Source organism: Echeneis naucrates, chromosome 5 (genome assembly GCF_900963305.1).
Source record: "Echeneis naucrates chromosome 5, fEcheNa1.1, whole genome shotgun sequence".
NCBI classification, from domain to species: Eukaryota; Metazoa; Chordata; class Actinopteri; order Carangiformes; family Echeneidae; genus Echeneis; species Echeneis naucrates.
The window spans coordinates 16,036,593-16,063,441 of record NC_042515.1 but is presented as its reverse complement, the minus strand read 5'-3'; the positions used below and the strand labels follow the sequence as shown (position 1 = coordinate 16,063,441).

The 26,849-nt window shown below is 38.9% G+C and overlaps 1 protein-coding gene across 4 annotated transcripts in view; it reads left to right on the top strand.

Moving 5' to 3' along the window:
• cpne5b (copine Vb) overlaps nt 1–26,849 on the top strand; it is a 107,335-nt gene that overhangs the window by 28,320 nt on the left and 52,166 nt on the right. For 2 of the 4 annotated variants that reach the window (XM_029502120.1, XM_029502123.1), the window contains exons 4-6: nt 4,170–4,273; nt 6,342–6,381; nt 8,917–8,993. In XM_029502120.1, coding sequence (XP_029357980.1) covers nt 4,170–4,273; nt 6,342–6,381; nt 8,917–8,993 — 221 coding nt within the window. Of the gene's footprint in view, nt 1–4,169; nt 4,274–6,341; nt 6,386–7,219; nt 7,235–7,583; nt 7,598–8,916; nt 8,994–26,849 lie in introns of all 4 variants that reach the window. The other 2 variants (XM_029502122.1, XM_029502121.1) reach the window with 2 other exon arrangements.

The following is a 26,849-nucleotide window of genomic DNA, read 5'->3' as shown; positions in this document are numbered from 1 at the left end:
GCATACTTATGCACATGTTCCCATAACAGACTATAGATGCCTTTGGCATCAGCACCTGCGCTTGAAACGCCCCCAGGTTTAGAGACTTGGCTCACTGTGGATGTATAACAGAACAGAATTTAATAGAAATCACATGTATTTATATAGTAATTTGACCCTCACCTGTTGCTCGTGTCTTTTCCCACTCATAGCAGATGGCTCTGTGGGCTCTCATTCAAATGTAGCTGAGAAACTGCGGGGGACTCTGTCATGAGTGTGTGTTTGAGAGAAAATGTGTGTCCATATGAGTGTATGCCTGATGTTTAAAATGGATGCACATGCAAAGTCTTTTCATTATATACTCTGCTTCATGATTGTTTCAAAAGGAGCTCAGTTCGTTAACCGCCACTGATTGTGAGCGAAGGCAGTTAATCTAATCAAGCACATGAAAAATAATTAATTTAATGAGCATTTCACTTTCAGAAATTTCACTTTTAGAAAAGTTTGAGCCAGCCTATTCCATACAGGACATCCATAAACCATTGCATCCATCATCACTCTCATCATCGTTATCACTTTAGTGTGCTCCAGAAATACACTCACCTTGGTACACGCCCCAGTTCCACATGGTGAACGCCACCAAAGAAGGCGTTGTAGGACTTGTTCCCAGCCCCCGAGTGTGTCAGATGTGATGTGTTAGCAACAGGTGCACATACACTTAGGAGTCAATACAGAAGGGAAGTCTTGAAGATGGGGACGGTTCTGACCCACTTGAACTTTGAGGCTGATGACTGAGTGGATAATGAATAAAGTTACAGTTTTTAAGTTTCAAGTTTGTCATCATGATGTCTAGTTATCTGCCAACAGACCTTGGCAAAGACCAAGTGAACAAGAAGCTTTTTACAGATGTCTTTTCTCTTCATGTTGTGATACACAATGACAGCTTTTATTCAGAAACACTCCACATACAGAAAGAGAATTTCACAGATTGCACTTACCATTTAAATTTTGAAATGATTGTATTTTCATGGAACATGCTTCTCCAGAGAGTTCAAAACAAACCTTGTAATTTTCTTCTCCAAATTTTTTTGAAGCACAGATAACTAACAGCTCAACAAAAAATCCAACATGCAGCATGCACATAGGCAATGTCTGTACAGTGCAGGAATCCCACACCACGCACACAACAGTGGTAAAAAGCAGTTTTTCTGTGATCATGAATATGCAGCTTTAAAGGCAGAATGCGAAAGAGAGGCTGGGTGGTGCAAATTTACAGTGGCGTCACTGAGATGTGACATGTCTGACCTTCTTCTCTTTTCCTCCGATTTGCCTGCGACATCTAATTCTACCACCAACTCTGAGTGTTTCTGTGCACCATATGTCGTGTTTACATGTGTTTACTCCTTACACATTGACACCTCTGGCTCAAAGTGCTAACAAACTTTGGGATTTATTTCCCCATGAAGTTGTGCAACACTTGTCACATGTGTAAGAAATAAATGATTCTGGCTTGTTCTCCTGAAGCCAGCAGTAAATGCTTTATCATTCCTCGGGGGTGAAGTAGTAAGTTTGTGTTTCGGGAATGCTCACTAAAGGTAAGACAGAAAGAATATCTCACACCAATTCATACTTCATTCATTTACTTCTCTCTCTGAGAACACATCCAACACCCTCATTATATCAGCACCATCTCGTGAAGATGGTGGAGGGAGAATAAGAATCCATAATTAGCAAAGAACTACAGGAAACATAGATGACACAAATCCCTGGTGGCGGTCCATGTGTGCTCCGGGGAAAAAAAGATAATGAAATCTTAAGAACAAGAAACCTACAATGATAATGATGGTTTTGACTCATTTCTTGTAACTGTTCTCCTGTTCTTGTTCTCGGGCCTTTATTCTACACCATGCTGGCACTGCCAGCGTATGTCCTTTAATGATACATTCACATTTTGATATCTTCCACCGTTGGTTTTTATTGCATCTCTTGCTAGCCAGAGGAGTATTGTTTTCCATATGTAGTGTGTATGTTTGTGTGTGTACCTGTGCTGATGGTGCAGGTCAGGGACACCATACCAGATTCTCATTAGGCAGCTCCAGAAGCCCAGCAGTATCTAATGAACTCTGCAGCACTGTGTTGTCTCTTCCACTCAGCAGGGAAATCACATTATAAAACCCATCTTTGCCATCACTTGTCTTTTTGCCAACATTGCTGCTCACAGCCTCATCAACACCTCAGCGCTGTTTCCAAAGTCTGGTTGGCTCACAGATTCAACATCCGTTCTCTGATTTTCTTCCACTCTGGTGTTAAATTTAGAGCTTCACTTAGAGAAAAATGCAACCTAAAAAACACAGAGTTCAAATGGGGGCCCTGAGTTTTGTGCAGGAGCATAGAAAGTATGTGAAATTAAATCAGCGGACTTGTCCTGTTTGCCCACAATGTAATGCACCTGTTTTTACTGTATTGATTAAAAAAACAGGGTCTTTTCACATATCCACATACAGTACCTGGTTTCACATTATGGAAAGACTGGATCGAACTCTTCTTGCAGATGATTTTCTTAACATTGATTGAAGTTGAAGAGTTTGGCATCTTTCTGATAAATCAGGCCATGTTTGCCTCAAGCACTTTCATTCATTTATTCATCTTCAACCACTTATACGTTTTCAGGTCTTGGGGTGCTGGAGCCAATCCCAGCTCACACTGGGTGAGGGCGGGGTCACCCTGGACAGGTCACCGGTCCATTACAGGGCCAACACACAGAGACAGACAGAGACCAACAACCACTCACACTCACACTCAGACCTACAGACAATTTAGAGTCACCAATTAACCCAAACATGATGTCTTTGGATGGTGGAGGAAACCCACACAGACACAGGGAGAACATACACATTCTGCACAGAGAGGCTCCAGACCGGGAACCCAACCGTCACCTTCTTATTGTGGGGCAACAGCGCTAACCGCTATGCCACAACAGTTGTACATAAAGCTTTATCTTTGTAATCAACCGACGGTCTCTATCAAATGAAAATGCTGTTACAAGAGGAGGAGTTGTAACGAAATTATTGGAGGATTATGAAAAATATTAATTCCATAATTGAGGCTTAATTTGTTTCAGGCAGGAAGCCTGATGTCAGAATTCAATTTCCCGTGATTTTAGTTTTTATTGTGCTCAAATGGTCCATAAGTCTTTTCATTAAATTAGAATAAAACCAATCCATTCTTAATGAAGCTGCGTTGATATAATTGCCTCTAATTGCCAAACAGAAAAGGGGCACTGCAGTGATTTTACCCATGACAGTTGAGCTGTGGTGGTCAGCGCTGCTGGAAAACAGATGTATGTTTATAGCTCTGGAAGAATAACTGAAATAAGGGTCATCAAAAATGCACACCAGAAACTACATGAAAAACTGGGAATGTTCAATTTAGTATTAAAGAAATCTTGGAAATGTTAATATACAATGAAGCTGTGAAAGGAAATGCAACATACATGTCTACGTATGTTTCAGATGAATAAATCTGCGGTTTATCACACCAGAGATTGGGATTCATATCCACAGTCACAGCAGAGTTTTAAGACACAAAAGCACTTTAATTACCATCTACCCATTATCCATACGAGGGAAATGGTGTGTGGGGGTTGTGTGTAATACTGAGATCAACCAGCCAACCTTTCTTTGGTCTAGCTCTTTGTATGCTATGCTACGTGTGTGTTGGTGCTTGGTCTTTATCAACATTGACCCAACATGGCATTTTTGCTGTGTTTTGCACTTTGGGAGTGAGGATCTCACTAATTAGGAGGCTTTCTCTCCCTCCTCTCCCACTCTCCTTTTCTGTTTAAACCCTTAACGCCACTTTTGACCCCTTTTTCCAGCTCTATGTTTCTCTACACGTCTGCTCATGTTGTTTTTCTCTGTCTCTGTCTCTGTACATTTCCCCCTTCTCCTTCTCTTTTCCTCTGTGGAGTCAGTGAGTTATCTTGCTGTAATTAATGCGAATGAGGAGTGAGGATACAGCAGCACTTTGTGAAAACGCTTCTATTAATCAGCCCTCTGTTAATTTATGTGTTAGTAAGAAAGGAAAGGAGAGAAAATGTGCAGACAGCCATGATCTGTATTTGTTTTTGTATTGCTGCCTATAACTCTTTTCTCCTTTCTGACATACATCCATCTTTTCTCTTTCTACAGTTTGGCAGAACGGAGGTGATAGACAACACCTTAAACCCAGACTTTGTTAGGAAGTATATCTTGGACTACTTTTTTGAGGAGAAGCAGAACCTTCGCTTCGACCTGTGAGTGATTTGCTTTGAAGCCGTATCATTACTGTATCCTGTCTGCTGCCCTCTGTCCTTCACTGTGGTGTGGTTTCTTTTTCCTCTGATCTGTGCTGATTGAGAGTCCTGCTGTTGGTTAGCTCAGTGTGAGGAAGGTAACCCTTCACTAAACTCTGCCCCCATTCAGCAAGTAGGCTTACTCAAACATTGGTTAGCAGCTCAACAATTGCTTTTAATTCTTTGTTAAAATACAAATCATAAGTATAAAAGTATTTCAAATTTCTGTCCATATTTTTATGCATAGTATTTTAAAACTGTATTTCTTTTATGCCACTTTAGCCTCAACCCATCTCCCCAAAATCCTTTTGGAAACACAACATTGTGTACCTGTAATCTTTTTCACACATAAATCCTGAACAACAAATGAAATAAAACAAATGGCATACTAGCCTTTAATTCTTTTCTACAATTTCCTCTGTGTGAATTAGTAATGGAATTCCAATGGTACTGTATTGTAGCAAACATCTTCATTGCTGGAGTGTTCTGTAATAAAATTCTGCAGATCTGAGCTAATGTCAGACTTTGACTAATTTAAACAACATGTTCGAATTTCTGATGAAACAAGCAGTAAGCAGCTACAACTTTATAAACTCTTCTGGACCTCTGGATCTGGACCTCTTCCCCTGCTTACTGCTCTGCCTCTCCTGTTGTGTTTGCAGAGTTACTGCTGTAAAGAAAAACAATTTGAATTTGGATTTTTCTGGATTTCTCCTCTTTTTTTCTGAGAATTCCTTCGCCCCTTCCTTTTTTCCCATTGAGCCACTCAATTAAAGAAACCACACCTCATTCCAACAGGATCTTTTGGGAAAATTACTGTGTTTATTGACACAGATCACAATTCATTAAAAAAAAATGTTCAAAGAGTTTTAATCAAGCAGTTTCCTTCTCCTCCTCTGCCTGTCTAAGGCAGAGTCTCTGAAAAACAATCTCTTATGTTACAAATATCATTCTACCAGTCTCTTACAAGCTGAACATGCAACTGTGTTTTGTTCAGCTCTTCCACAGATGCAGCTCTGCCTTTAAATAATATGAAAATATCTCTTATGATTTGAGGTTTTATGTCAATCAATAAGTGGAGAAACACAACACTGCAGTTTGTGCAGCCTGCGGAAATTACTTCTCCAATTTTAACTCCATTTCTGTCTAATTCTGTCTTACTGATCTCTAGGTGAACAAGATCTATCGTTTCGTCAGAGGTTTAATTTTAGTACATCACATTGCTCCTTTTCCCTCACTTTCATTTCATTTTTATTCACATGCAAATCAGACCAGGTCCCCTACTCATTATTGTGAGAGAGGAGAGAGATTGTTGAACCCTTCCCCATTTACTGTGCCTCAACGATACCAGCATCTGAAAGGACGTTACGATTCTGTCCTCTTGGCTCAATTTCAATCTAACACATCTCTCCGCTTTGATCTATTTCATCTTTCACTACATCGACAGAAATTCATTCATTCATCTTCTACCGCCTACCTGTTTCCGAGTCTTAGGAGGTGCTTGGGCCAATCCCAGCTCACTCTGGGTGAGGGCGGGGTCACCATAAACAGTTTGTCAGTCCATCACAGAGTCAGCACACAGAGACAGACAGAGACCAACAACCACTCACACTCACACTCAGACCTACAGACAATTTAGATCAGTTGACCCAAACATGATGTCTTTGGTGGAAGGAAACTAGAGTACCAAGAGCAAGCCTATGCAGGCATGGGGAGAACATGCAAACTCTGCACAGAGAGGCTCCAGACCGGGAACCGATTGCGGGGCAACAGCACTAACCGCTATGGCACCCCCACAGAAATAAAAATTTGGCAAAATATTATATCCTTATACATTTTTCCATGTTTTGATTCGAGCGAGGTATCCTGAGCGTATATCCTTTCATCTAATGCTGATGACAAATCACCAGGGTTTGTTTTAAGAACTCCTCCTCCAGGAGGGTATCAATCAAACTGTCCTTATGCCGATAAGAGTGCCCTCTATTTTTTAGTAAAATGGTTTTGGTGCTTTTACTTTGTTTCTTTTCAGGTATGATGTGGACTCCAAAAGTTCAGACCTGTCCAAACATGTGAGTGCACGAGCTTATTTTAACCCAAAACCACCGATAAATGGAGGCCAGTCTTGAGAAAAACTCCAATTATTGGCTTGAATGGCTGTGAAATTTAAAAAAACAAAACAAAACAAATGCTGCTTGATGGAACATGATCTCTGACATGGCTTGAGATTGGCCAAGCTGTTTTTATCAGTGGTCTAATGGTGGCGATGTTTGCTTTTTTGTTTCTCTGTGTTTTAAGTTGCATGTTTTTATTTTGATGAAATAAAGCAAACCCTTTCTATTGCCTGGTCGTAGAAATGCACAAAACCGTATTTTTTTCTATCTTAAATGGGAGTCTTATGTTTTAATTGTGTTATAAAGGCAATACCTGTGTCCTCGAATTTTGATTGAAAATGCATTGCCAAGTAGAGTGTTTTATTTGTTGTAGTTGTGGCACTGCAATGTAGGAATAATGTAATAACTTGCTGTGTAAGCAATTATATAAACACAATGCTTTTCACCACTATTTTCAAGTGATGCATTAAGTTATGCACATGACTGTTTTGTTTCACAAAAAGAGTGGCAGCTGTGGTACCAGAAAGCATTGAGAAAATTCGGTCATCAAAATAATCTGCCTCGGTGATTATTTGATGTGTTTGGACAACCTGGGTTTGCATTTTTTCATCGTTTGCTTTAATTGTAACTGTGTGTAGTCCTGGTTTCTGGCACAGCATGAGCTGTTTTTACGCTCTCACTTTGTCATCTTGGACAGTGTTAGGAGTGCTGGGTTTTTGGTGGAATCATGTTTTCTTGGTATGTGATGGTCTTTGTCGTTACTGTTGTCGTTGCTGCTGCTCAACCTCTCTGGAAGCCTGCAGAACTCAATGTAGGTCCCAGCGTCTCTCTCACTTCTGACAATGCATGGCTGCTTTCTCTCACATAAGCAATGGATGGTGTCATGGATCAGAATGAAACAAGTGAGAGCCAAGCTAAGATATCTGTGCAGCTCTTAACATCAATACAGTCCGAAATGGCTCCACAACAGCCAGGATATGACAATAATTTTTTTTTTTTGTCATAACGTGATGCATGTATTTGTGACATGATGAAGATGGTGAGATTTTCCAGGCTCCTTCTTGTATCACTGAGGGGGATTAGTAGGCATAACAAACCACATTTCAGTCTCTGAAATGACTGAAAACTATCTGAAACTATTTCTATAACTGTAAACTTAGAGCTAAATCTCTATGTTGAATTATTTAGAGTGCTGTCTGTTAAAGACATTTTTTCTGTATTGTCACACATTCAGACTGTTTGATTCAAAAAGGATTTTTTTGAAGATTTTTTTGGTTGTCCTGTCAAAAAGAAGTTGAATATATCAGATCAATGCTGGATAATGTATAAAAAAAAAGACACGACAATTTTTGAAGTCATGGTTCTCTATAAAAGGTGTCGATGTCACTGTCCTGCACAGTGGTGAACCATGTTTTTTTTTTCATTGTTCATGATAGTTTGAATCCCTTCATCTTCTCATGTGTGTTTCTCATCTTCTACAATTCAAACCAGTAGTTCCCAACAGGTGGATCATTGCCCAAAGGAAAGGAAAACTACTGAAAAGCAGCTAAGGCCGGAAACAGTTATTATAGTCTGGATATTATCCTGCTTCCCAGTGATGAGACCGACAACAACATGATACTACACGATTGATTGTAGTCTTGTAGCAAACTCTCGAATTGAGCATTAAGCCCCAATAATTAAGTTAATTTGCTTTTCATTTTGTGAAATAAAATTCAAGGATTGCGTGGATACAATTGGACTGAATGGGCATTCAGGGCTGACTGTGAGCAACAATTGTTAGTGTAACCTTTTGAGTAAAGTTGAACATAAATAAAAATAGCAGGAATTTGTATGACAATGCATATCATCCGTGCTTCTTACCACAGATGACTGAAAACAATGACTTCTAGGTTGCAACGTTGGCTCTGTGAAACTTGTGACCTGGTACCTGAAGTCTCAGGGAGCAGGTTGACTCCGAGGCTGGACCGGTTGGGAAGCACTGCTTTAAACCATGTGGAGCCTTCATAGCTCTCATGGTTATAGCAACATTTGAGTTCAGCTCAACCAGTTTGTGTCATATTTCACACTCAAACTGGACACAGCATCACAGGTACTTTGGCTCTGAGGAAAAGGAAATGACTGTTTCTGTGGCACAGCTGACGGAAGCCATCAAATCTTGATGATTGACATAAAATACCAAGTGTAAAGAATCAGATGCTGCACACACAAAAAAGAAACCTGAAGATTTTTTGGGCTAAACCCATGGATGCATCCGCCAAATTCCTGAAGCATGACTGAACAAGCTTCTCTAGAAAAGGCAAATTCTTGAATTTCTGATTTTGCATGGGTTTCAGGGGTAGAAGAACGAGAAGAATGATTTGAGTAGTCAAACTTTACGATGCCCTAACAGTGATTTGTCATTCTTCTACTCTACATGCGCTAACCTTTCCTTCTGCCCTTTCTTCTCTGCATCCATCCACATATCCTCCCTCCCTCCATCCATCCTTCCAGGACTTTCTGGGTCAGATATTCTGTACCCTTGGGGAGATTGTTGGATCACCAGCCAGTCGACTGGAGAAACCTCTGGGGTGAGTAAGAGTTTCAGCTAATTTCTGCACTGCCTATATACTCCACTCAAATTGTGATTGAGCAGTAGCATACTAAGCTAAGAGGTTGGTTGACAAGGAAAATTGCTTTGATAGACTTCAATCAGATATCTACTAAAGTAGGTGTTAATTTGTTTGGTTGAATATGAAAGAGGACACTACAGGGAGAAACTAATTTAGGGGCATAAAGATAAAGTGAGAAGGAGGAAGGGAGGAGAGGGTGGAATACATAGGCAGAGGCGTGATTTAGAAAGAGATGAGAGGAGTGTACATTAATCAGACAAAGGGTGGGGGAAAGGACAGGGAGACAACAATTCCTACAGATGTTTTCCACAGATAATTATTGTCATTAAGGAAAAGGGTGAAGCGTGCAGCGAAATTACCCAAATTACTGATAGTCTCAGGGGCTTGTGCTCGCACATCGGCTGAGAAATAGTGTACTGTAAATGGGGTATCTTGTAATCTGTCTTTAAACAGAATGCTGGCTAAAGTCATTTAAATGTCATATTCAGGATCACTCGCTTCTTGGCAGGTCTAGAAGTGTTCCTGTTCGAAAAAAATTATTGATCTACTCATTGACCTCTTCAGTGAATAATTTTTATATAAATTATGTCAAGTGCCTATCAGTTACGTAAGCAAAGAGAGACAGCAGTACCCCTTTAATTTTATGATTTTTTTTTTCTCTTCACTTAAAGCAGCTGTGCAAAGCTTTGAAGCTTTAGTGATGTCCTTCACATGTAAGTTGCTTAAGATAAAAGCATCTGCCACATCAGTAAATGTTCTGTGTATGCCTAACAGAGGAGGAATCATGGCTAGCTGAGAGACACTGAGGCTTGCAGACAGCAACAACACCAACAGCATCTTATATTCTAATATAAATAACTTTGTTTTCTGCCTCATGACAGAGCTTTGTTGGCTAATTGATTTTGGCTGTAAAATGGTTGATTATCTGGATTGACCATTTTTGTAGAAGGTTCCAAATCATAGTGGCTGGTAAAACAATATAAATATATTTTAGGTTGTCACATGGTTCCCTCATCTGCAGATACATGTTTAATGATATTTCACAACACAGTGTAGCACACATAGACGCTATTAACTTTAGTAGACAATGCTTATGTTGGCAAACTGTCTCACCTGATAACGGCACAGTTGTGAAACCTTCATGACAGTGTTAGTGCAATTTCCATTGATTACATGAACTTTGCCTTGCTACTTACAGTATAAGAACATTAATTTGTGAATTCATTCATTCATTCATTTATTTATTTAGGAGTCATGTGTGAGCCCATATGGATTTATAAGAAATGCAATTGATAATGCTGTAACACTACACAAACTCATACATTTGCATATACAGATACACATGAACGTTGTTACATCCCTCTCTCAACTAATAATGTTACATAATATCTCAAACAACACAATCAACCAAACAGAACATTTTGCCGTATTACCCAAACCATGGAAATAAAATCAGCTACCATGAGTTCCAATGCTAAAACATAATGCCCATTTCTTATAATTAATGAAATTAAAATATAAAGAAATCAATAAATACAGAATATAATACTAAAAAAAACCACTTCTCATGACTGTTCATGACTGAACACTATAGGATCTATAGTGGAGCCATTCAGCGGCTTTGTTTCATCCTCTTTAGGGGAGAGTCTCAGAGATGGGGGAAGACAAACCCATTAAATGATGCAATGCCCTGGTTGGTTAGATATGTTGCCCAGTAGACTTTTCATTTGTGTGCGGTACTAAAGCGTGATTCATATTCAGTATGGGGATATGAACATTTGGAAATGTCAAGGCATTTGACAAATTTAGCTAAATTTAGCTGATGGGATAATATCTTAGATCCTTTGCTTGTTTTTCATGTCTGTGTCAACAACTCCTCTGCCTCTCATCTGCTTACACAAGACATAAATCTTGGAAGTGAGTGTTGGAGGTTTCCACCTGTCTGATTGAACACAAACGCACACAACTTTTACAAGATTTACGCACTTCCTTCATTGATCATGCACCTTGGTTTAATTAGTTGGGGGTGGTGGGGGTGTTCAATGAATATCCAGGGAAAGGTTGTGTGTTTAGAAGCACATGGACACCTATACAGAGACACACCGTGACGAAAATGTTCAAAACAAGAAAATTGCTTGTCTGAATATACACAGAAGACAGAAGACTCGAGGAAACAGAAGAAAGGAGGCTTTAGAGTTGAAGGAAGACACAAAGGAGAGTAGACCATATTCTGTGAAAATGAAAAGCATGAATGCAATGATGCACAATTCTGTCAGAGTACACAACACAGGACCTATTCAATCCACTGGAGACCAGTCAGGTCATACACACACACACACACACACACACACACACTCACACACTCACACACACAGAGTGAAGGACACATGTAACAAACACAAATAATTTTATTTCTCTGGCTAACATGAATTACACAAAAATAATGACATGGAATAGAGCCTCTCATTGAACACAGAGTCATGTTGGCAGAAACCTCCAAGTTATTAGCTTTTATATTCTGGTATCACAATCCTGATGAAAAGGTACCAAATTAACAATTAGCAATGAATGTATTAGATGGTAGCTGGGATTGGCTCCAGCACCCCCTGTGACCCTTACAGATAAGTGGTTGAAGATGAATGAATGAATATATCAGACAAGCAAACAGCAAACACACACACACACACACACACACACACATGCACAAACAGGGAGATTAATTTGGTGTCACTGTTTATGTGTATATATGCATTCTTCACTATCACAGTGAATAACTTTCTTAAATGGCACACTCAGAGTTGTGCGTGTGTAATATAGTGCCAGTCATAAAAATATAAAGAAACTAATTGCCTTTGGTTAATATTTCTGTGTTAAAACTCACCGACTTTATTGACTACTTGTTGACTAGCAGAGAATATGGACAGAACAGGTAACACTGGAAAAGAGTAAGAGAGGTAACAGCTGATATAGAGATCAGTATTAATCAGGCTAGTATCAAAAAGTCCAGTATGTGACCTGTGTCCAAGTGACATTGTTTTCCTTTACGATATCAGTTTTCTCCTGATGTCAGCAGGTCTCCACACAGACAACTGAAGCTGAATTGGACAGAAATGTATAGAAATATACATTCCCCTGTTTTCTAAGCAGAAAAGTGCGGGTTTATTCAATAAAACTAATTATATAACTGTATTCGATTTGGAGGTGCCAATTTGAAAGACCTGCATGGTGCTTGCTGCTCTGTTGGAAGGTTTAGTGGAACACATGAAAGGAGCTCAGCTACTTAATTCATTTCATTAGTTGCACCAATGTTTATCCTGCTGTGACAAGTCAAATCTCTGCTGTGACATTTTTTCAAAACCCCAACACAATTCAGGTCGCATTGTATTATTTATTAAAAGGATGTATCTTTTTAAAATTTGTGGGATTTGTGTTCATAATGCAATGCTCTGTGTGACTTTCCTATTTCTTGAAAGGATAATGAAACATTGTGTGTTTGTGTGTGTGTGTGCGTGTGACAGAGAGACAGAAAAAGAGCTTCCTCCACACAACATTTGTTTCATCGTAACATCAAAGGCGCTAGCTCTTTTATGATTGCTTCAAATTTTACAGTGTTCTTTTGCCAGAGGCCTCAAATGCATATTTTAATATAGAGATTAAAATTCACTTGTCATTTGTACTTAAATGGAAAACTGATTACACAGACAGCAGTGAGTAAGAGAGCTACGTGTCATTTCTTCACGTTATTTTTATTAATGAAAGAAATCCAGAAAAAAAAGGTTTTTTGCCTTTGCCATAGTATCATTGATATGAGTTCAACTGTACGTTTATTTGTATTGTTAAGAAATAAATGAAGGCTAGAAATAGTGCACTCACAGATGCACAATAAACGTGCATATGCCCCCACACAAAGGGCTATTTATGGCAACAGAATATGCTGTGAGCAGTTGTGCCCTTCTGCATACTCCATATGTGAGTATGAGATGCCATTTAGTATGAACTCTATAATATGTTAACCTGTTGCACTGTATCTTCCCACATGTTACAATATAAAATGCTATTGAAAGCCACCATTTCAACACCATTTTACTTTCTTACTATTGTCATTCTACCTTTTGTTGTGGAACCTTAGTATGTACTAATTAGTGATGTGTCATTCATTTTGAACTAATCTTTTGTATGACTGGGGAATAACAAGTTGTCTCAGTGGGTGATTTGTTCTTTTTTCCCTGGTCCACAGCTTCAGATTATTTCCTGAACGGGTCTTTCTGCCGCATATTCACTGTGTAGGAATGGCTGATTCGTTCAGGACTCATAATTACGGGTCTTCGCTCATTATTCACATGGTTACAGCAGTAACATGATCAATGCTGTTATTACTGGTGAGGATAGCTGTCTGACATTAGCATAATAGGTAACGTTAACTACGTAGCTATGGGATGGGTGTTTAATTAGCATTTCCTAATTCTAACGAATTCATACACTACCGGTCTTCAGTGACCAGGTAGGCTAAAGCGAATAGGCATCATTGAATGAGAATTTCTTAGTGATAGGAGGAGCGCTCTCCTACCGGCAAATGAAGTAATCAGTAACTGCAGTAGGATACGGCCCAAAAAGGTGCTCAATAGTTTAACAAAAGAAAACTTGTGTATTTATACGCCTAGTGAAGCAAACCATGTGGCTCTTCAGTGCTTTTTCAGTCATTACTGTAGATGACAGCTACAGCGCCACACAAGACTAATGACTTGAAGGAAGATTAGCTCACTTTCCTGAACGAGATTAAAATACCTGAGTCAGTAAAAACATCTGAACTACCCATCACCAGTACTGTAGTAATACCTTGAGTAAAAGAGGGCCTTCAAACCAAGGGATAAGTGGCCATTGATCCATTTGACTAGACCACATGGCAGAGAGCAACTTCTTCTTTTCATCTTTGTTTTTGCAAACTAGTTGAAAGGTTGAGAAAAACTGCAACGCATAGAATTTTGTCAGTATTTACAAGCTACACATCATTAGCTCAGATTACTTCTCCATGATTCCACTGTTCAGTTCATTTCCAACAGTAAAAAAGGACAAAATATTCAGATTTACCTAGCAACATAAGAATGCACCTTGGCAAGACAGTGGTAACTTGGTTTGCTCCTCAGCTATTTATATTAGTTCAGTCTATAAGGGTATGCTGATCGAAATTCCATTTTTCATATGAAGTCACTCAAAGAATATTTGGCAGCTTCTTCACTTAATGAGTACAAATTTTACTGGCAGGAATGTGAGTATCACTGTCTCCGCCCTATGAATTTGTCATCTGTGATGGCCTTCTTCAATGACTGACCTGATCCGCTCATTTCTGCCCTTGAACAGAAAAAGATAAACCCTGTGAGACAGATCTGGCCTTGAGCCTTCTGAAGGGTGCTGGCCAGTGATTTTCTGTCCTACCCACTGGAAATAAAAAATGTGATCAAATGCATGTAGCTATTTAGCTTCAGGTCTTCTGTTCTGGCTCTCTGGCCTGGCAAAAATCTAATGTTTCCTGTACTGTATTGTTTACAGATTGTTATTGAAGCTACCTGAATATACAGCAAACACACTAACACACACAGGCAGCAGGGAGATTAATTTGGTGTGCATAAATGCATGCTTAAATATGTAAGGGAATTACTTTGTGTGAAAAAGCAAGCTCAGTGTAATATTGCTCCTTTAATAAGGCTGTAAATACCAAATAGTTTTTGCAATTTTAAACCATTTTCACATTTGATAAAACATCTACCAATGAATGAGCCCACCAAGTTTTTCTCTGGCTAGACAATAAAAACATACCCCCTTAATTTCTTAAGCAAACTTAAAGATAATAATTGAGGCCTTTTCCGGTAGAGCATACATATTTCATGAAAATGTGTCTCTAGCTTTCAGTTTTCTTTCTTTCTAACTGATCAGACTAAAAATCTAATCATATCAAAGTAAATTTTATTTATTTATTTGATATAGATTTATTTGTATAGCGCCAAATCATAACAAAGTTACATCAGGGCACTTTACATATAGAGCAGGTCTAGACCAAACTCTTTATAAATTTATTTAAAGAGACCCAACAGATCCCCCGATGAGCAAGCACTTGGCAACAGTGGCAGGAAAAACTTCCTTTAAGAGGCAGAAACCTCGAGCAGAACCAGGCTCAGGGGGGGCGGCCATCTGCCTCGACCGGTTGGGATGAGTGTGGGAGAGAGAGAGAGAGAGAAGCTCAGTCCTTCCCCCAGCAGCCTAGGCCGACATAGCTAAAGAGTAGAGTAGTAGACTTTAACTTTTTAACTATAAGCTCTGTCATACAGGAAAGTTTTAAGCCTGGTCTTGAAAATTACTAAAGAGTCCGCCTCCCGGACCGATACTGGAAGTTGGTTCCATAGAAGAGGAGCCTGATAACTGAACGATCTGCCTCCAGATTTACTCTTGGAGACTCTAGGAACCACAAGTAAACCTCCATCTAGAGAGCGGAGTGGCCTGCTAGGACAGTAAGGAACTATGAGCTCTCTGAGATATGATGGAGCTTGGCCATTAAGAGCTTTATATGTTAAAAGAAGGATTTTGAATTCTACACTATATTTTACTGGCAGCCAATGAAGAGCAGCTAACACAGGAGAGATGTGATCTCTTTTCCTAGTTCCTGTTAATATTCGTGCAGCAGTGTTCTGAATCAACTGAAGGCCTTTTAGAGATTTGTTTGGACATCCAGATAGTAATGAGTTACAGTAGTCCAGCCTTGAAGTTATGAATGCATGGACTAGTTTTTCTGCATCATCCTGAGAAAGGAGGTTTCTGATTTTCCTAATGTTTCTCAGGTGGAAGAAAGCTGTTTTATGTGAGGGACAAAGGACATGTCCTGGTCAAAAATTACTCCAAGGTTTCTTACAGTGGAGCTGGAAGCCAAAGTGATGCCGTCCAGACTGATGAGATGATTAGATAGTATTTTTCTGAGGTGCTTAGGACCGAGTACAATAACTTCTGTTTTGTCAGAGTTGAGAAGTAAAACATTTCCAGTCACCCAGACTTTTATGTCTTCAAGACATGCCTGCAGTCTGACTATCTGAGTGACTTGATTTGGCTTCATTGATAGGTACAGCTGAGTGTCGTCTGCGTAGCAGTGGAAGTTGATGCTGTAAAAAGTGGAAGATGCACATTGATATGCAAACAGATGATTGCAGGTGTGTCTCCTTCCACCTGAGAGCAATCCTGTCAGGGAGTTGAAACCATGAGTGCCAGCACATGTACAGAATTAAATGACCTTTATTACTAAGATGCTGCCGGACCATACATACATACACTTGCTACAGTATTTAAATATAATCTGTACACTTAGAGTTTTTCCCTTGAGCCTCCAGTATCTGTGATAGAAAGCTCTTGTGTTTCTTTGGAAAGTGACATTTCATTTTTTTATTTCTCCCTATGAGCCATAATTACAGTACTTGAAAGGAGGTTGACAGGCTGGTCAGTAACCTCAGTGTGTGTAAGCTCAGACTAAACCATTTCCCCATTTAAAATAAACAGCACCTCTCTGTGAGGGGAATTTAGCCGATTATCATAAAAAGTAGACCTGGGAACATCCTGCTAGCTAATTTAGCATGCTTCTGCTGTTTCATTTTAGTGTAATTGTAAACAAAATGTTTACATAAGCAAGAAATTACCTTCTGTTTTTGCTGAGCTTTCTCTTAAAAAAAAATCTGTCATTGCAGAGAGTTGCAATGAATAGCTGATATGTTGGAGAAACGTCTCACTGCCAGCTGTTGGATTACTAGTCCATTCTCCATTTCACTTTGATCATCAACACCTAACAGTCTAATGCAATTCACTAGCAGATAGGGGTATTGATTTGACTTTCCTGACTGAATGGGTTATTCCCTGATCGTTCATGTAGTGGCTGCAGGTCAAGTTTCTCAGTATGCAGTATATGTCTCATATACTGTGAAGAATACAACCAGCTGGCTTTAGTGATCTGGGTTCACGTGCAGCTTTTTTGGTGTGTTCCCTTAAAATTGGAGTGATTCTGGTTTTTCCCCTCATTTTTTAACACAAATCCCAACCCTGTCAAAACCATTGGCAGGTAAATTTAGTATAAAAATTGGGCTTAACCAGAAAACAAATAAACAAAACATCTAACAATTGAACTGCTTCAACATTCAGCAAAATGTCTGGATTCAAATGGATTTCCAATCACCTACGTCAGTGCAGTCATTTCTGGCTCATTAGCAAATGTTTGCATGCTAACATGCAAACTAAGTTGCTGATCATAGTAAACACACCTGCGAAATGTCTTTCTGAACGTTTAAGCATTTAGCTCATTGGCACAGTGTACAGTGATCATAGCCTCTTAGTACAGTTCTATGTTGTTTCTTTTTTAAGTTTAAAGGCACACTTACAGTAATTCTCCAAGCAACAATGTCCATACATCGCCGATGTGATTAGTGTTACCTACATAAACCATGAATTAATAGATAATTATTTTAATATTCCTTATAAATGCAAAACCAATTCAGGACACCTTCATAAATGGTGTCGTTACTGGCTGTATTTGTTCAGTGTAATTTAACGGTGCACACAAACACGCTCTTTCTCTCAGGGAAAACCTTTCATCTGCACAGTTGCAAGCACCCTGTCCTGGAGCTCACCATAAAAACCACAGTTTATAACCAATGCCCACAGAGCAGCAGACGGAGGTTAAATGGCTCACTTGGGGCATACTGATGATAGGAAAGAAGCCAAAGCGGAATTAGCAGTTTTCCCTCACTGCCTCACTCAAACTGAGACATTCAGAGTGCATCTTTATCTTTCCCTATATCCCATAGGCTGCTATACCATCACCAGTCCGCTACTTCAGTGTACTACAGTTATATCTTTATTGGACTTGTTTGTGTGCACGATTACACTTCAAAGAAACTGATATAATCTGTAATCATGCCTATGTTTACTCAGATTACATTCATTTATTCATTCACCTTTAACCGTTTATCTGTTTCCGAGGGTGCTGGAGCCAATCCAAGCTCACCTTAGGTGACAGGTACACGCTGGACAGGTCAGCAGTCCATCACAGGGCCAACACACAGAGACAGACAGAGACCAACAACCACTCACACTCACACTCAGACCTACAGACAATTTAGAGTCACCAGTTAACCCAAACATGATGTCTTTGGTGGGAGTACCCAGTTCCTCTTGTGGGGCAACAGTGCTAACCACTACGCTGCTGAGCTGCCCCATTCAGACTACATAACATGGTTAATCAAATAATACATAATAACGTTCAGCAACCCTTATTGTCTGCTCGGACTGAAAATGAGAAGAGAGTGAACAAAACATCTGCGGCTTCCTTCTGTGTGCCCTGCAGTAGAAAGAAGAAACTGACAGCTAATGAGTTTGTTCAGAAAGCATAGGTATTCAAATAATATTTCAAAGGCCGACAAACAGACCACAGTAAGGTTATATGCATATTAGCATTAGTGACTAATTGCATGCACAGGCTGATTGGATGCAACGATACATTTTTAGAATCTCCTTGTGTGATGATCTGCAGGGAGAGCTTCTCTCAGGCCTCTTGCCATCTCTCTGTCTAGACACTGCAGGTTGTTCCTTAATATTTTTACTGGGTTACTGATACACATCTGTAAGTAGTACATTTTAATTTTGTACGTTAACGACTGTCCATTTCTAAATGAGCATCGTCAATGTGATGCATGAGCACTGAATTGAGAAAAGACTTTAAAAAAGAAAAAAGAAAAGACTCCTCTTGTGAGAAGTGTGACATTCAGTGCACTTCATTTTTACAATCAGTATTTCAGTATGTCAGTCAATTTTGCTACCAAAAAGTAGTGAAATGGTGGGAAAATGATATGTGAATAAGAATTGAAGCAGAAATCAAACCTGACACCAGCCAACACCCACAATGCCTCAGCATGATGTGACAGCTACTGTGGGGTATTTACCACCACACCAACTTTTGAGATGGGAGTTATTCTATTTAGTCCATTGGAATTCTATTTGTCAGTTCTTATATGGTGAAGGATTATACTTAGATGAATTTTGCGCTTTCAGAGATTAGAGATCATTTATAAAGCAAAACATTTCTCATACTTCTTTAAAGCACCAAAGGCAAACTCCCTCTCTCAAGCATTTGTCAAAACTTCTTTACAATAACTCAAGAGCTTAACAGTAGTATTTATAGAATTTATAGAAAAAAAAAATTGTTATCCATGTCCAAATATGACTGTTAAGTCCAAGCCCTGGATAAAACAGACTTGCTGTCTGCAGTTATGCAACACTTAATATTTTGACAGCTACATTTTTCGTTATTCATGCTCTGAATAGTAAATTAAAGTGTCACGTCTCAGCTCTAGTTTGACTTGATTTATATCAAAATAGTCTCTGTAATATGGCTAGTCAAATAATACATAGGAAAAACTGTGTGGGAGGTATCCCAATTTTAAAATGTAGTAGTTGAAAATTAAACTAAAAATTTCAAAATCAAGGATAGCTCTGAAGTCAAGCAATATCACACATCTTAGTTAACATTTTATGAAAAGTCCTTTGCAGTCTGAAAGTGCCTGGACCATATGACCTGTGGACATCAGCAGAGTCTTTGTATCTTCTTTCGTGATGCTGTCTCAGGGCTTCACTGTATTGTGCAGCCAAGATGGACTACGAGCATCTGATTTTATACTTCACAAGTTCAGCCCCTTCACAAAGAAAAGCTTTTTCTAGGATGATTTTTGCAACTGAAACTTGACCTTTTTGTTTTTGAGACTGACAAGGGTTTGACATTTTGTCATGAATGCTTATATGTATTGTAATGTCCTCTTTGGATCATTACCAAGGACCTTGCATCCTGGTATAGAGAGCAGGTTCTGCAAATGCAGGTAAACTAAAGTTAGAAAAAATGTGATTTACTCCATTTGCACACTTTTCCTTTGTACCTTTCTGTTTAGAGTGAGAGGACACAGCAGACACACAACTGAATGTCACAAAATGCAGTCACAGACACACAAATGTTCCAGTGCTCCTCTTCATGCTAGAGCCTCTGTGACATCACCGATGATGATCATGTATTTCTCAAACTTCTTTTGGAGCTGCACACACTCCTCCTAGTGGACAGGTTATGAGTCTGTACAAGTCAACCAAAAAAAAAAAAGAAAAGAAAAGGAAAAACTTACTGTGAAGGTCATAATTACCCATGAGCCCTGTGAGAACAATGGGAACATTTGACCTCTGGTCTCTTAAAATAAATTTATAAAGAGTTTGGTCTAGACCTGCTCGATATGTAAAGTGCCTTGATGTAACTTTATTATGATTTGGCGCTATACAAATAAATCTGATTTGATTTGACCTGGGAGTGACTGCTGATTGCAACCATTAAGAGTTATAACAAAATATAAAACGTTCAGGTTTATTCTCCATTGTGAAACTGTTTAAGTCAAAACAAATCAAAAGTATTTTCCATTAAGCCCCGAAGCTTCTGGTTGTTTTCCAATTTCTTGTTTTTCTCTTGGCATGCACTTTATTTTTTTAAATAGTGCCAGTTTGTTAATTGTGACAAACCAAATATCTTTGATATCTCAAATTTAAATTTAATCTTATGTAAGAGTCCCGCTATTTTCTTCTTAGCTTCCATAGTCTGAACTCCTCATATTGACCTACTCTAGATAAATCTGAGACGTGGAACTTAATAATTAATTGATAATTTGATGGTGGAAGATGAAAGGTATCACCTGTCGGTTTTATGTAATGTAATTTGGCTGCTTTATATTTGAAGGCATTTCTACTCAGAACTGATCATTGAATTTTGCTGTACAGATAATAAGTATCAGCGAGCAATAAATTCGGTTGCATTCATTAATTGCTGCTAGCCTCATACATGTTGCACATGAAGATGGATTATGATGCACTCTTTCGTTCTAAGTAAGCTCTTCCAACCATCATTTGCAAAACGCACAAGGAAAGTAGGTTTGACTGTTCAACTGTTCAAATCTCCTCATGCCATCTGACCATTTAAACCATGACCATGTTGACCATTCAACATCCTGAGACGTCACACAGGGAGAGGAAGCCTCCAGCCATGTGTCAGTGCTGCAGTAAATTGTCTCTGAATGTGTTGGTATGGGTGTGAATTTGAGAAATAAAAACAGAAAAACATAGAGCACACAGCGCCTTTAAAAAAGTATCCCCCTTGGATGTTTTCCCATTTTGTTACTCTTATAAATATTAATAGGTTTTTGGTTCTTAGGAATGCTGATTAACTTCTGACTGAGTTTCTAGAGATATTTCTTTGTACTACAGACACTTGAGACAATCATTTCCCTAACAGACTGTCACCAAGTGGCTGGACCTCTGTGGAATTAGGTCAGTTACTTTAAAGGGGTTGAATATTATGTGATCAAATATTTTAGCATTATATATTATATGTAATCACATGAGATTTGCATTGAGGTTGAGATTTCCTTGAACCAGCTGCAATTATGGACTTCACTGGCTCTCTTCCCAGTTTATCACAATTGATTTATGTGCTTTAGTCTTTAACTTTTCCTGTGTGCCAGCAAAACGCTCTGATTCATTATTCATACAGATGCAGTAGTCCAGAGTGGCACCTTTTAGTCACCCATCTCAAGCACAATGGCAGTCCCTGAGCAGCCCAGCTGGGAGCTTGCAGCTTAAGTGCCTTGCTCAACAGCTCTGACTTTGACTTTAATTCACTTTATCAGCTCAGGCTTTGCCAGCAGGTTTGCAAACTGAACAGTTTAAATCCCAGATATTTTTATTTGACTGTGGCTATTTGTTTGTGCTCACCTTTTTCCATTTTATTTTCTAATCTTAGCTCTCTTTATCCCTCGATTCCTACAGTTCACCTGTCATAAAACCACGCATCTCTTTGTGTTTGTATGGCTACCAACTATTTCTGTTTCTATGCCACACGTTGAATGATCCATGATCCACTGTGCTTCATCATTACCTATCTAGGATATACAGATGCACATAAACACAGGCGATGAAGAAAAAAAAAAAAAAATAAATAAATAAATAAAACTGCTCCAGTTGGCGCCTTCTCCCGGTGACATTTTTATGTGATAAGGCTCCCATGTATTTTTGGCTCGCCTGAAAAAGGTGACATTTTATTCTGTTTATGAGGATTGAGTTTTCAGCTTTGTGGACCCTGGATTTTATTTTATTGGCACAATGTGCAATTGAATTATTTCTGTTTGTGACAGGTGCAGATGCATTTCAAAATCCAGATTAGCTGGTGTAGTTTTATTCTGCACATATGGGCAAAATATGGAGAGTTGGAGAGGCTTCATGAAGCTGGCTGTCCTGGTTTCATTAGTTTAAACTTGCTTTAACTGAAGTGTGCAAAATGAAAGACTAATACCAGCTTGCACTCTGGCACAACTGTTTGGTGAAACAACTGACAAAACAAAATTGCGAATACCTATTTATTTAAAAGTCTACATCTAACCTAACACTTAGACAAAATTGGGTTTAATCACCATTTTTACTGGAAGCCTTTAAAAGTTGCATGACAAAAATAACACAATATAATATAAATATAATATAAAACCCTAACACAATGTCTGTGTTATGATAATATTTACTTTCTTTATGTACATAAGATGAGGCCAAGTCATTCCCCTAATTAAAAAATGGTAGTTAAATTCAGAGGGACGCTGACCATACATGTGATTATGTATTTTAAGTTATCATAGCTTTCATTATATTCCCCAGCTTGCTAATTGATAATTGAAAACCACCATAATGGCCAACAAAATTAGTCTAAATGTTCACCCTAACCCTAACCCTAACTGCTACAACCAATTCTCTTTCCTCCCCATAAACATTAATGACTGACTTGACTGTTACAGCAGGGGCTGAAGACGTTTAGACAAAGGGACAAAGACAAGATGAAATAAACATCCAGCAGTAAAAGATGAGCAAACATGAGAATCACTATATAAACAATAGGTACAATCCCGCTGTTAAAGATTCATCCCCTAAAATATCTAAAGCCACAAATGCACACACATACACACACACACACACTCTCGCTCATTTTTGTTTTCCTCCTCTAGTGAGGTGTGTTAATGGAAGTCTGGAACAGACGGCTGATAAAGCTGTCATACTGCCTCCCTGTGTTTCTTTTCTCTCTCTAACACAGTGATAAATCAAGTCTGTCCAGTGGCATCACTTCCTCAAAGACCAGTCTTTTGTCTGGTAACGCGTGCATTCACACAGACAAATACATTAGGTCCATGTGCTTCAGTTGAGAGCAGCTATTCATAGCTTCCAAACACAATCTGCTCACCTATCCCTCTCTGCTTTATTCTCTTACATATCTTTAATCCCCTCACACACACACGTCTGCTGCTTTGTTTAGACTACATACCAGAGGATCCAGCAGTGCTTTGCTGACTCTCTGGGGAAGTTTCATTGGCACTCTGGGTCCCTGTCACAAGAGTATTGTCTGTTCTGGGAACAACTGCACTGTACGAATTGGTTATTTCTTCAAGACAAAGATCATACAGTAAATATGAGGTAGAAGACTTATTTCCTTGGGGGGATTTTGTGGTCAAAAAAGAGTAATGGCCAAGAGCATTTTTACAACTACAGGGCTTCTTTTCTAACCCTCACCCCTAACCCTCTCCTCATGTCCTGCCTGTCTCTCTTTGAGTTTGAGGCAGATGGGAAGCTGGTGGTTTTTTTGTTTTTTTTTTTTTACAGCTGCAGCTGCCTCTCTGTCTCCTGGGAGGTTTATATTAACTGAGACTGGAGCAGATCTTTGATGGGGGGGAAAAGGCCCACAGATTGCCCTTTGCAATCAGGCCACGGAATAACATTTAAGGAAAATTTACTAGCAAGTTACTATCACTATTCATCCTGCTGGATTTATAAGACTCTGTACAGGGTTGTATTAATTATGATAGATTAAATGCTATTAACTATGATGAACTTGATAAAGAGAATTTGGGCCTAATTTTGCATACTCTGTTTTGAATCAACTCTTCACTAAACCTCTCTCTCTGCAGAGATTAACTAATCAAAGCATAGCAAATGTAATTAGGCATGACATTGCAGCAAAGGTTTGGCTTAATCTACATGCACCAGGGGCATGTGTAACTCAGCATTCAGTGTTCTAGAAAACATGAGTAAAAGTGTACAAAATGCATTAAGCGATGGGGCAAGAGTTGTAGTTATCTTGATTTAACAAGTTTAATTAAGCATTTTGAAATGGAAACTGAGCACAGCCAAGGATATGAGATGAGCAAGCAATCCCTGAAATCAGTGTGTCTTTTATACCAGTGTGTGGATTACGTTATCAGACTGGCAAGATTACAGCGGCTAGTACAGATTTTCCTGTATTTGATCACTCCCAAGAACATTGATTAAAGGTTTCACAACCAGTGATTTACAACTGCCAAAAATCTGTGGTTGTTGACTGGAAACAATGTCCCTGCTCACTGCTATATGAATCATTGTTTGAAAAACATTTGAGTGGTAAATCAGTCACTGCAATATGAAAGGGAGACAATAAATATCAGCGCCATCTTTGTGCCTATCACAGTTTTGTTGACATCCAGTACAATATTACAACCATGTGTGATAATTATGCTATAAGTGTGATTTATTACACTTATTAGTTGACAGGAATAAGCAACAGCTTATGATTTGTTAATTTATGGAGTTATTTATTTCTTCTTGTCAACAGAAATAGTTTCACAGCAGGACTGGGATTGGACTGTTGCCAGGCAACAGAAGATTTTCCCCAAACACTAGCTGCTGGCAAACTTTGGATAGACATATAGACATATATTCCTCAAGCCAGAGTCTTTTTACATTTATCTTTTCATTTCTATTTTTTGCACAACCAGAGAAATATCTGTTCGTGGTATGTGCCACTCTGACAGGTCAACAGCTTGATCAGACAGTATGACAGTATGTGTCTCCATCATTTCCTGCATATAAGCATGGTCTTCATCTTTGCCATCTGTCAGTTTCAAGACAACAGGTGTTTCAGGATGTTTAGTGGGTCATTATAAAGTACATTCACTTGCTACTGTCTTCATTTACTGTCATGAACTTTCTTGCTTTAATAACACTCTCTGAATGGCCATGGCTTCCAGGCTGTTGTTACTGTAAGACATGCTTGTTCCTGCCTTTGTAAATCCTGGGTAACAAACAGAGGTTGTCTGCTGCAGGAGAACTTGTCCCGCAGGCAGAAATATACACAGGTATTTCAAAAAAGCACACTACCAGGTGGATGGTATTTCCTGGCTTTTTAACACATATTGCCATTCCAGGTTTCTTTCTTTCTCCAACTGATCTTTTTGATTTTTTTGCTTGTTTCTTTATTTATTGGGGGAGGATGCATTGATTGATTTAGGATGAAAACATTTCATTCAAGGCCTTTTTTGTTAACCTCTTGCATTGTCTGAGTTAGTGTTGTACAATTTTTTAAAGAGGTGCTGATGTTGAAATTCGAAGGTGTTGCGTTACTTTGTCTTTTTCTGTCCTTCTAGTTTCTTTTACAATAATAGTATTACTAGCTGATATAAATTCTGGTCCTGACTTGGCTAAGTCTGTAGTCCTAGAAATCTGCTCTCATTTAGTTGTCTGGATGTATCCATAAAACTGCCTCAAGATTGTAAAAGCTCTTCTCTAATTTGTCTGGGCCGCCTGCATATAAATATCCAAGTCCTTTTCCTTCCCTTGAGCTACTTCTGATATCTGTACTTAAATGTTAATATTACAAATGTGGCCATCAAACCCTCAGTACCCTCAGAGATCGCTAGGCTGATGGCTGATAATAATGTAGTAGATATAAGCTATAACACTTTTGAAGTGGAGGTGATACATGTGGTGAAGTCAAAAGGATGTTATACTCTATATCAGCTCTGAAATGTATTGTGTTACATGAGAGAGCAGGAAGTGAAACTTAGCAACAGTAACCAATGGAGCTAGGGCTCGGCAAACAGCCAGTTGGGCTGACACCATGAGGTCAGAGTGCACTTTCTTAAGCAGTGTCACCAAGTGTCACTCCATCATCAGTGACAATCACAGGCCAACCTAGCATTAAAATATAATAATGAATGGCTGTGAGAACACTATTCTTAGTCTCGCTTGCTAAAGAAACTGGTTTCAATCCTTGAAATGTAGCAAACAAGTGTTTGCATCAAGAGAGGAAGAATGGAAGGAAAGAAAGAGGTAATATTTTCCAGTACAGCTGACAGAGAAGCCTTTGATTCTGTGATGAGACTTGATGGCTCTAATGCCAAAGGCAATCTTGTGTTTGAGGGCTAGGTGAAGTGAAACTGATGGTTCAGGGGCTCTGCGCTCCATGGAAATCTGCGCACTTGAGAGGAATTGCCTTCCAGGAGTATCGCAAGCATGACTCAGGAACCTCTCTGATGGCAGAGGCTGAAAAAGAAGGAATCGTTTTTGAACAATGCTTTGTCTTCAACGTCATATGCCACATTTAAACAGACAGGATTTAATATTTCTTTTGATGATATTTGATTCTTATATTACACAAATATCAGGTAATGAGGGATAATATGGTAGGAGGAGGACTTATGTCAACATAAAAGTTTATACATAAGTAATATTAAAATATTTCTGCTCTTAATTTTCTTTTTCACTTTCTTGTTTAAATCAGTTTAAAAAAGTTTCCTGTTTCTAATTTTTCCAAACAGCCAAGGGTAAGTGTGGGTCAGCTGGGCTAATTTCAAGAACTTTTGCTTCTAGGTGGGTAAGGGCTCAAAATGAATATTATTATTATTATTATTATTATTACAT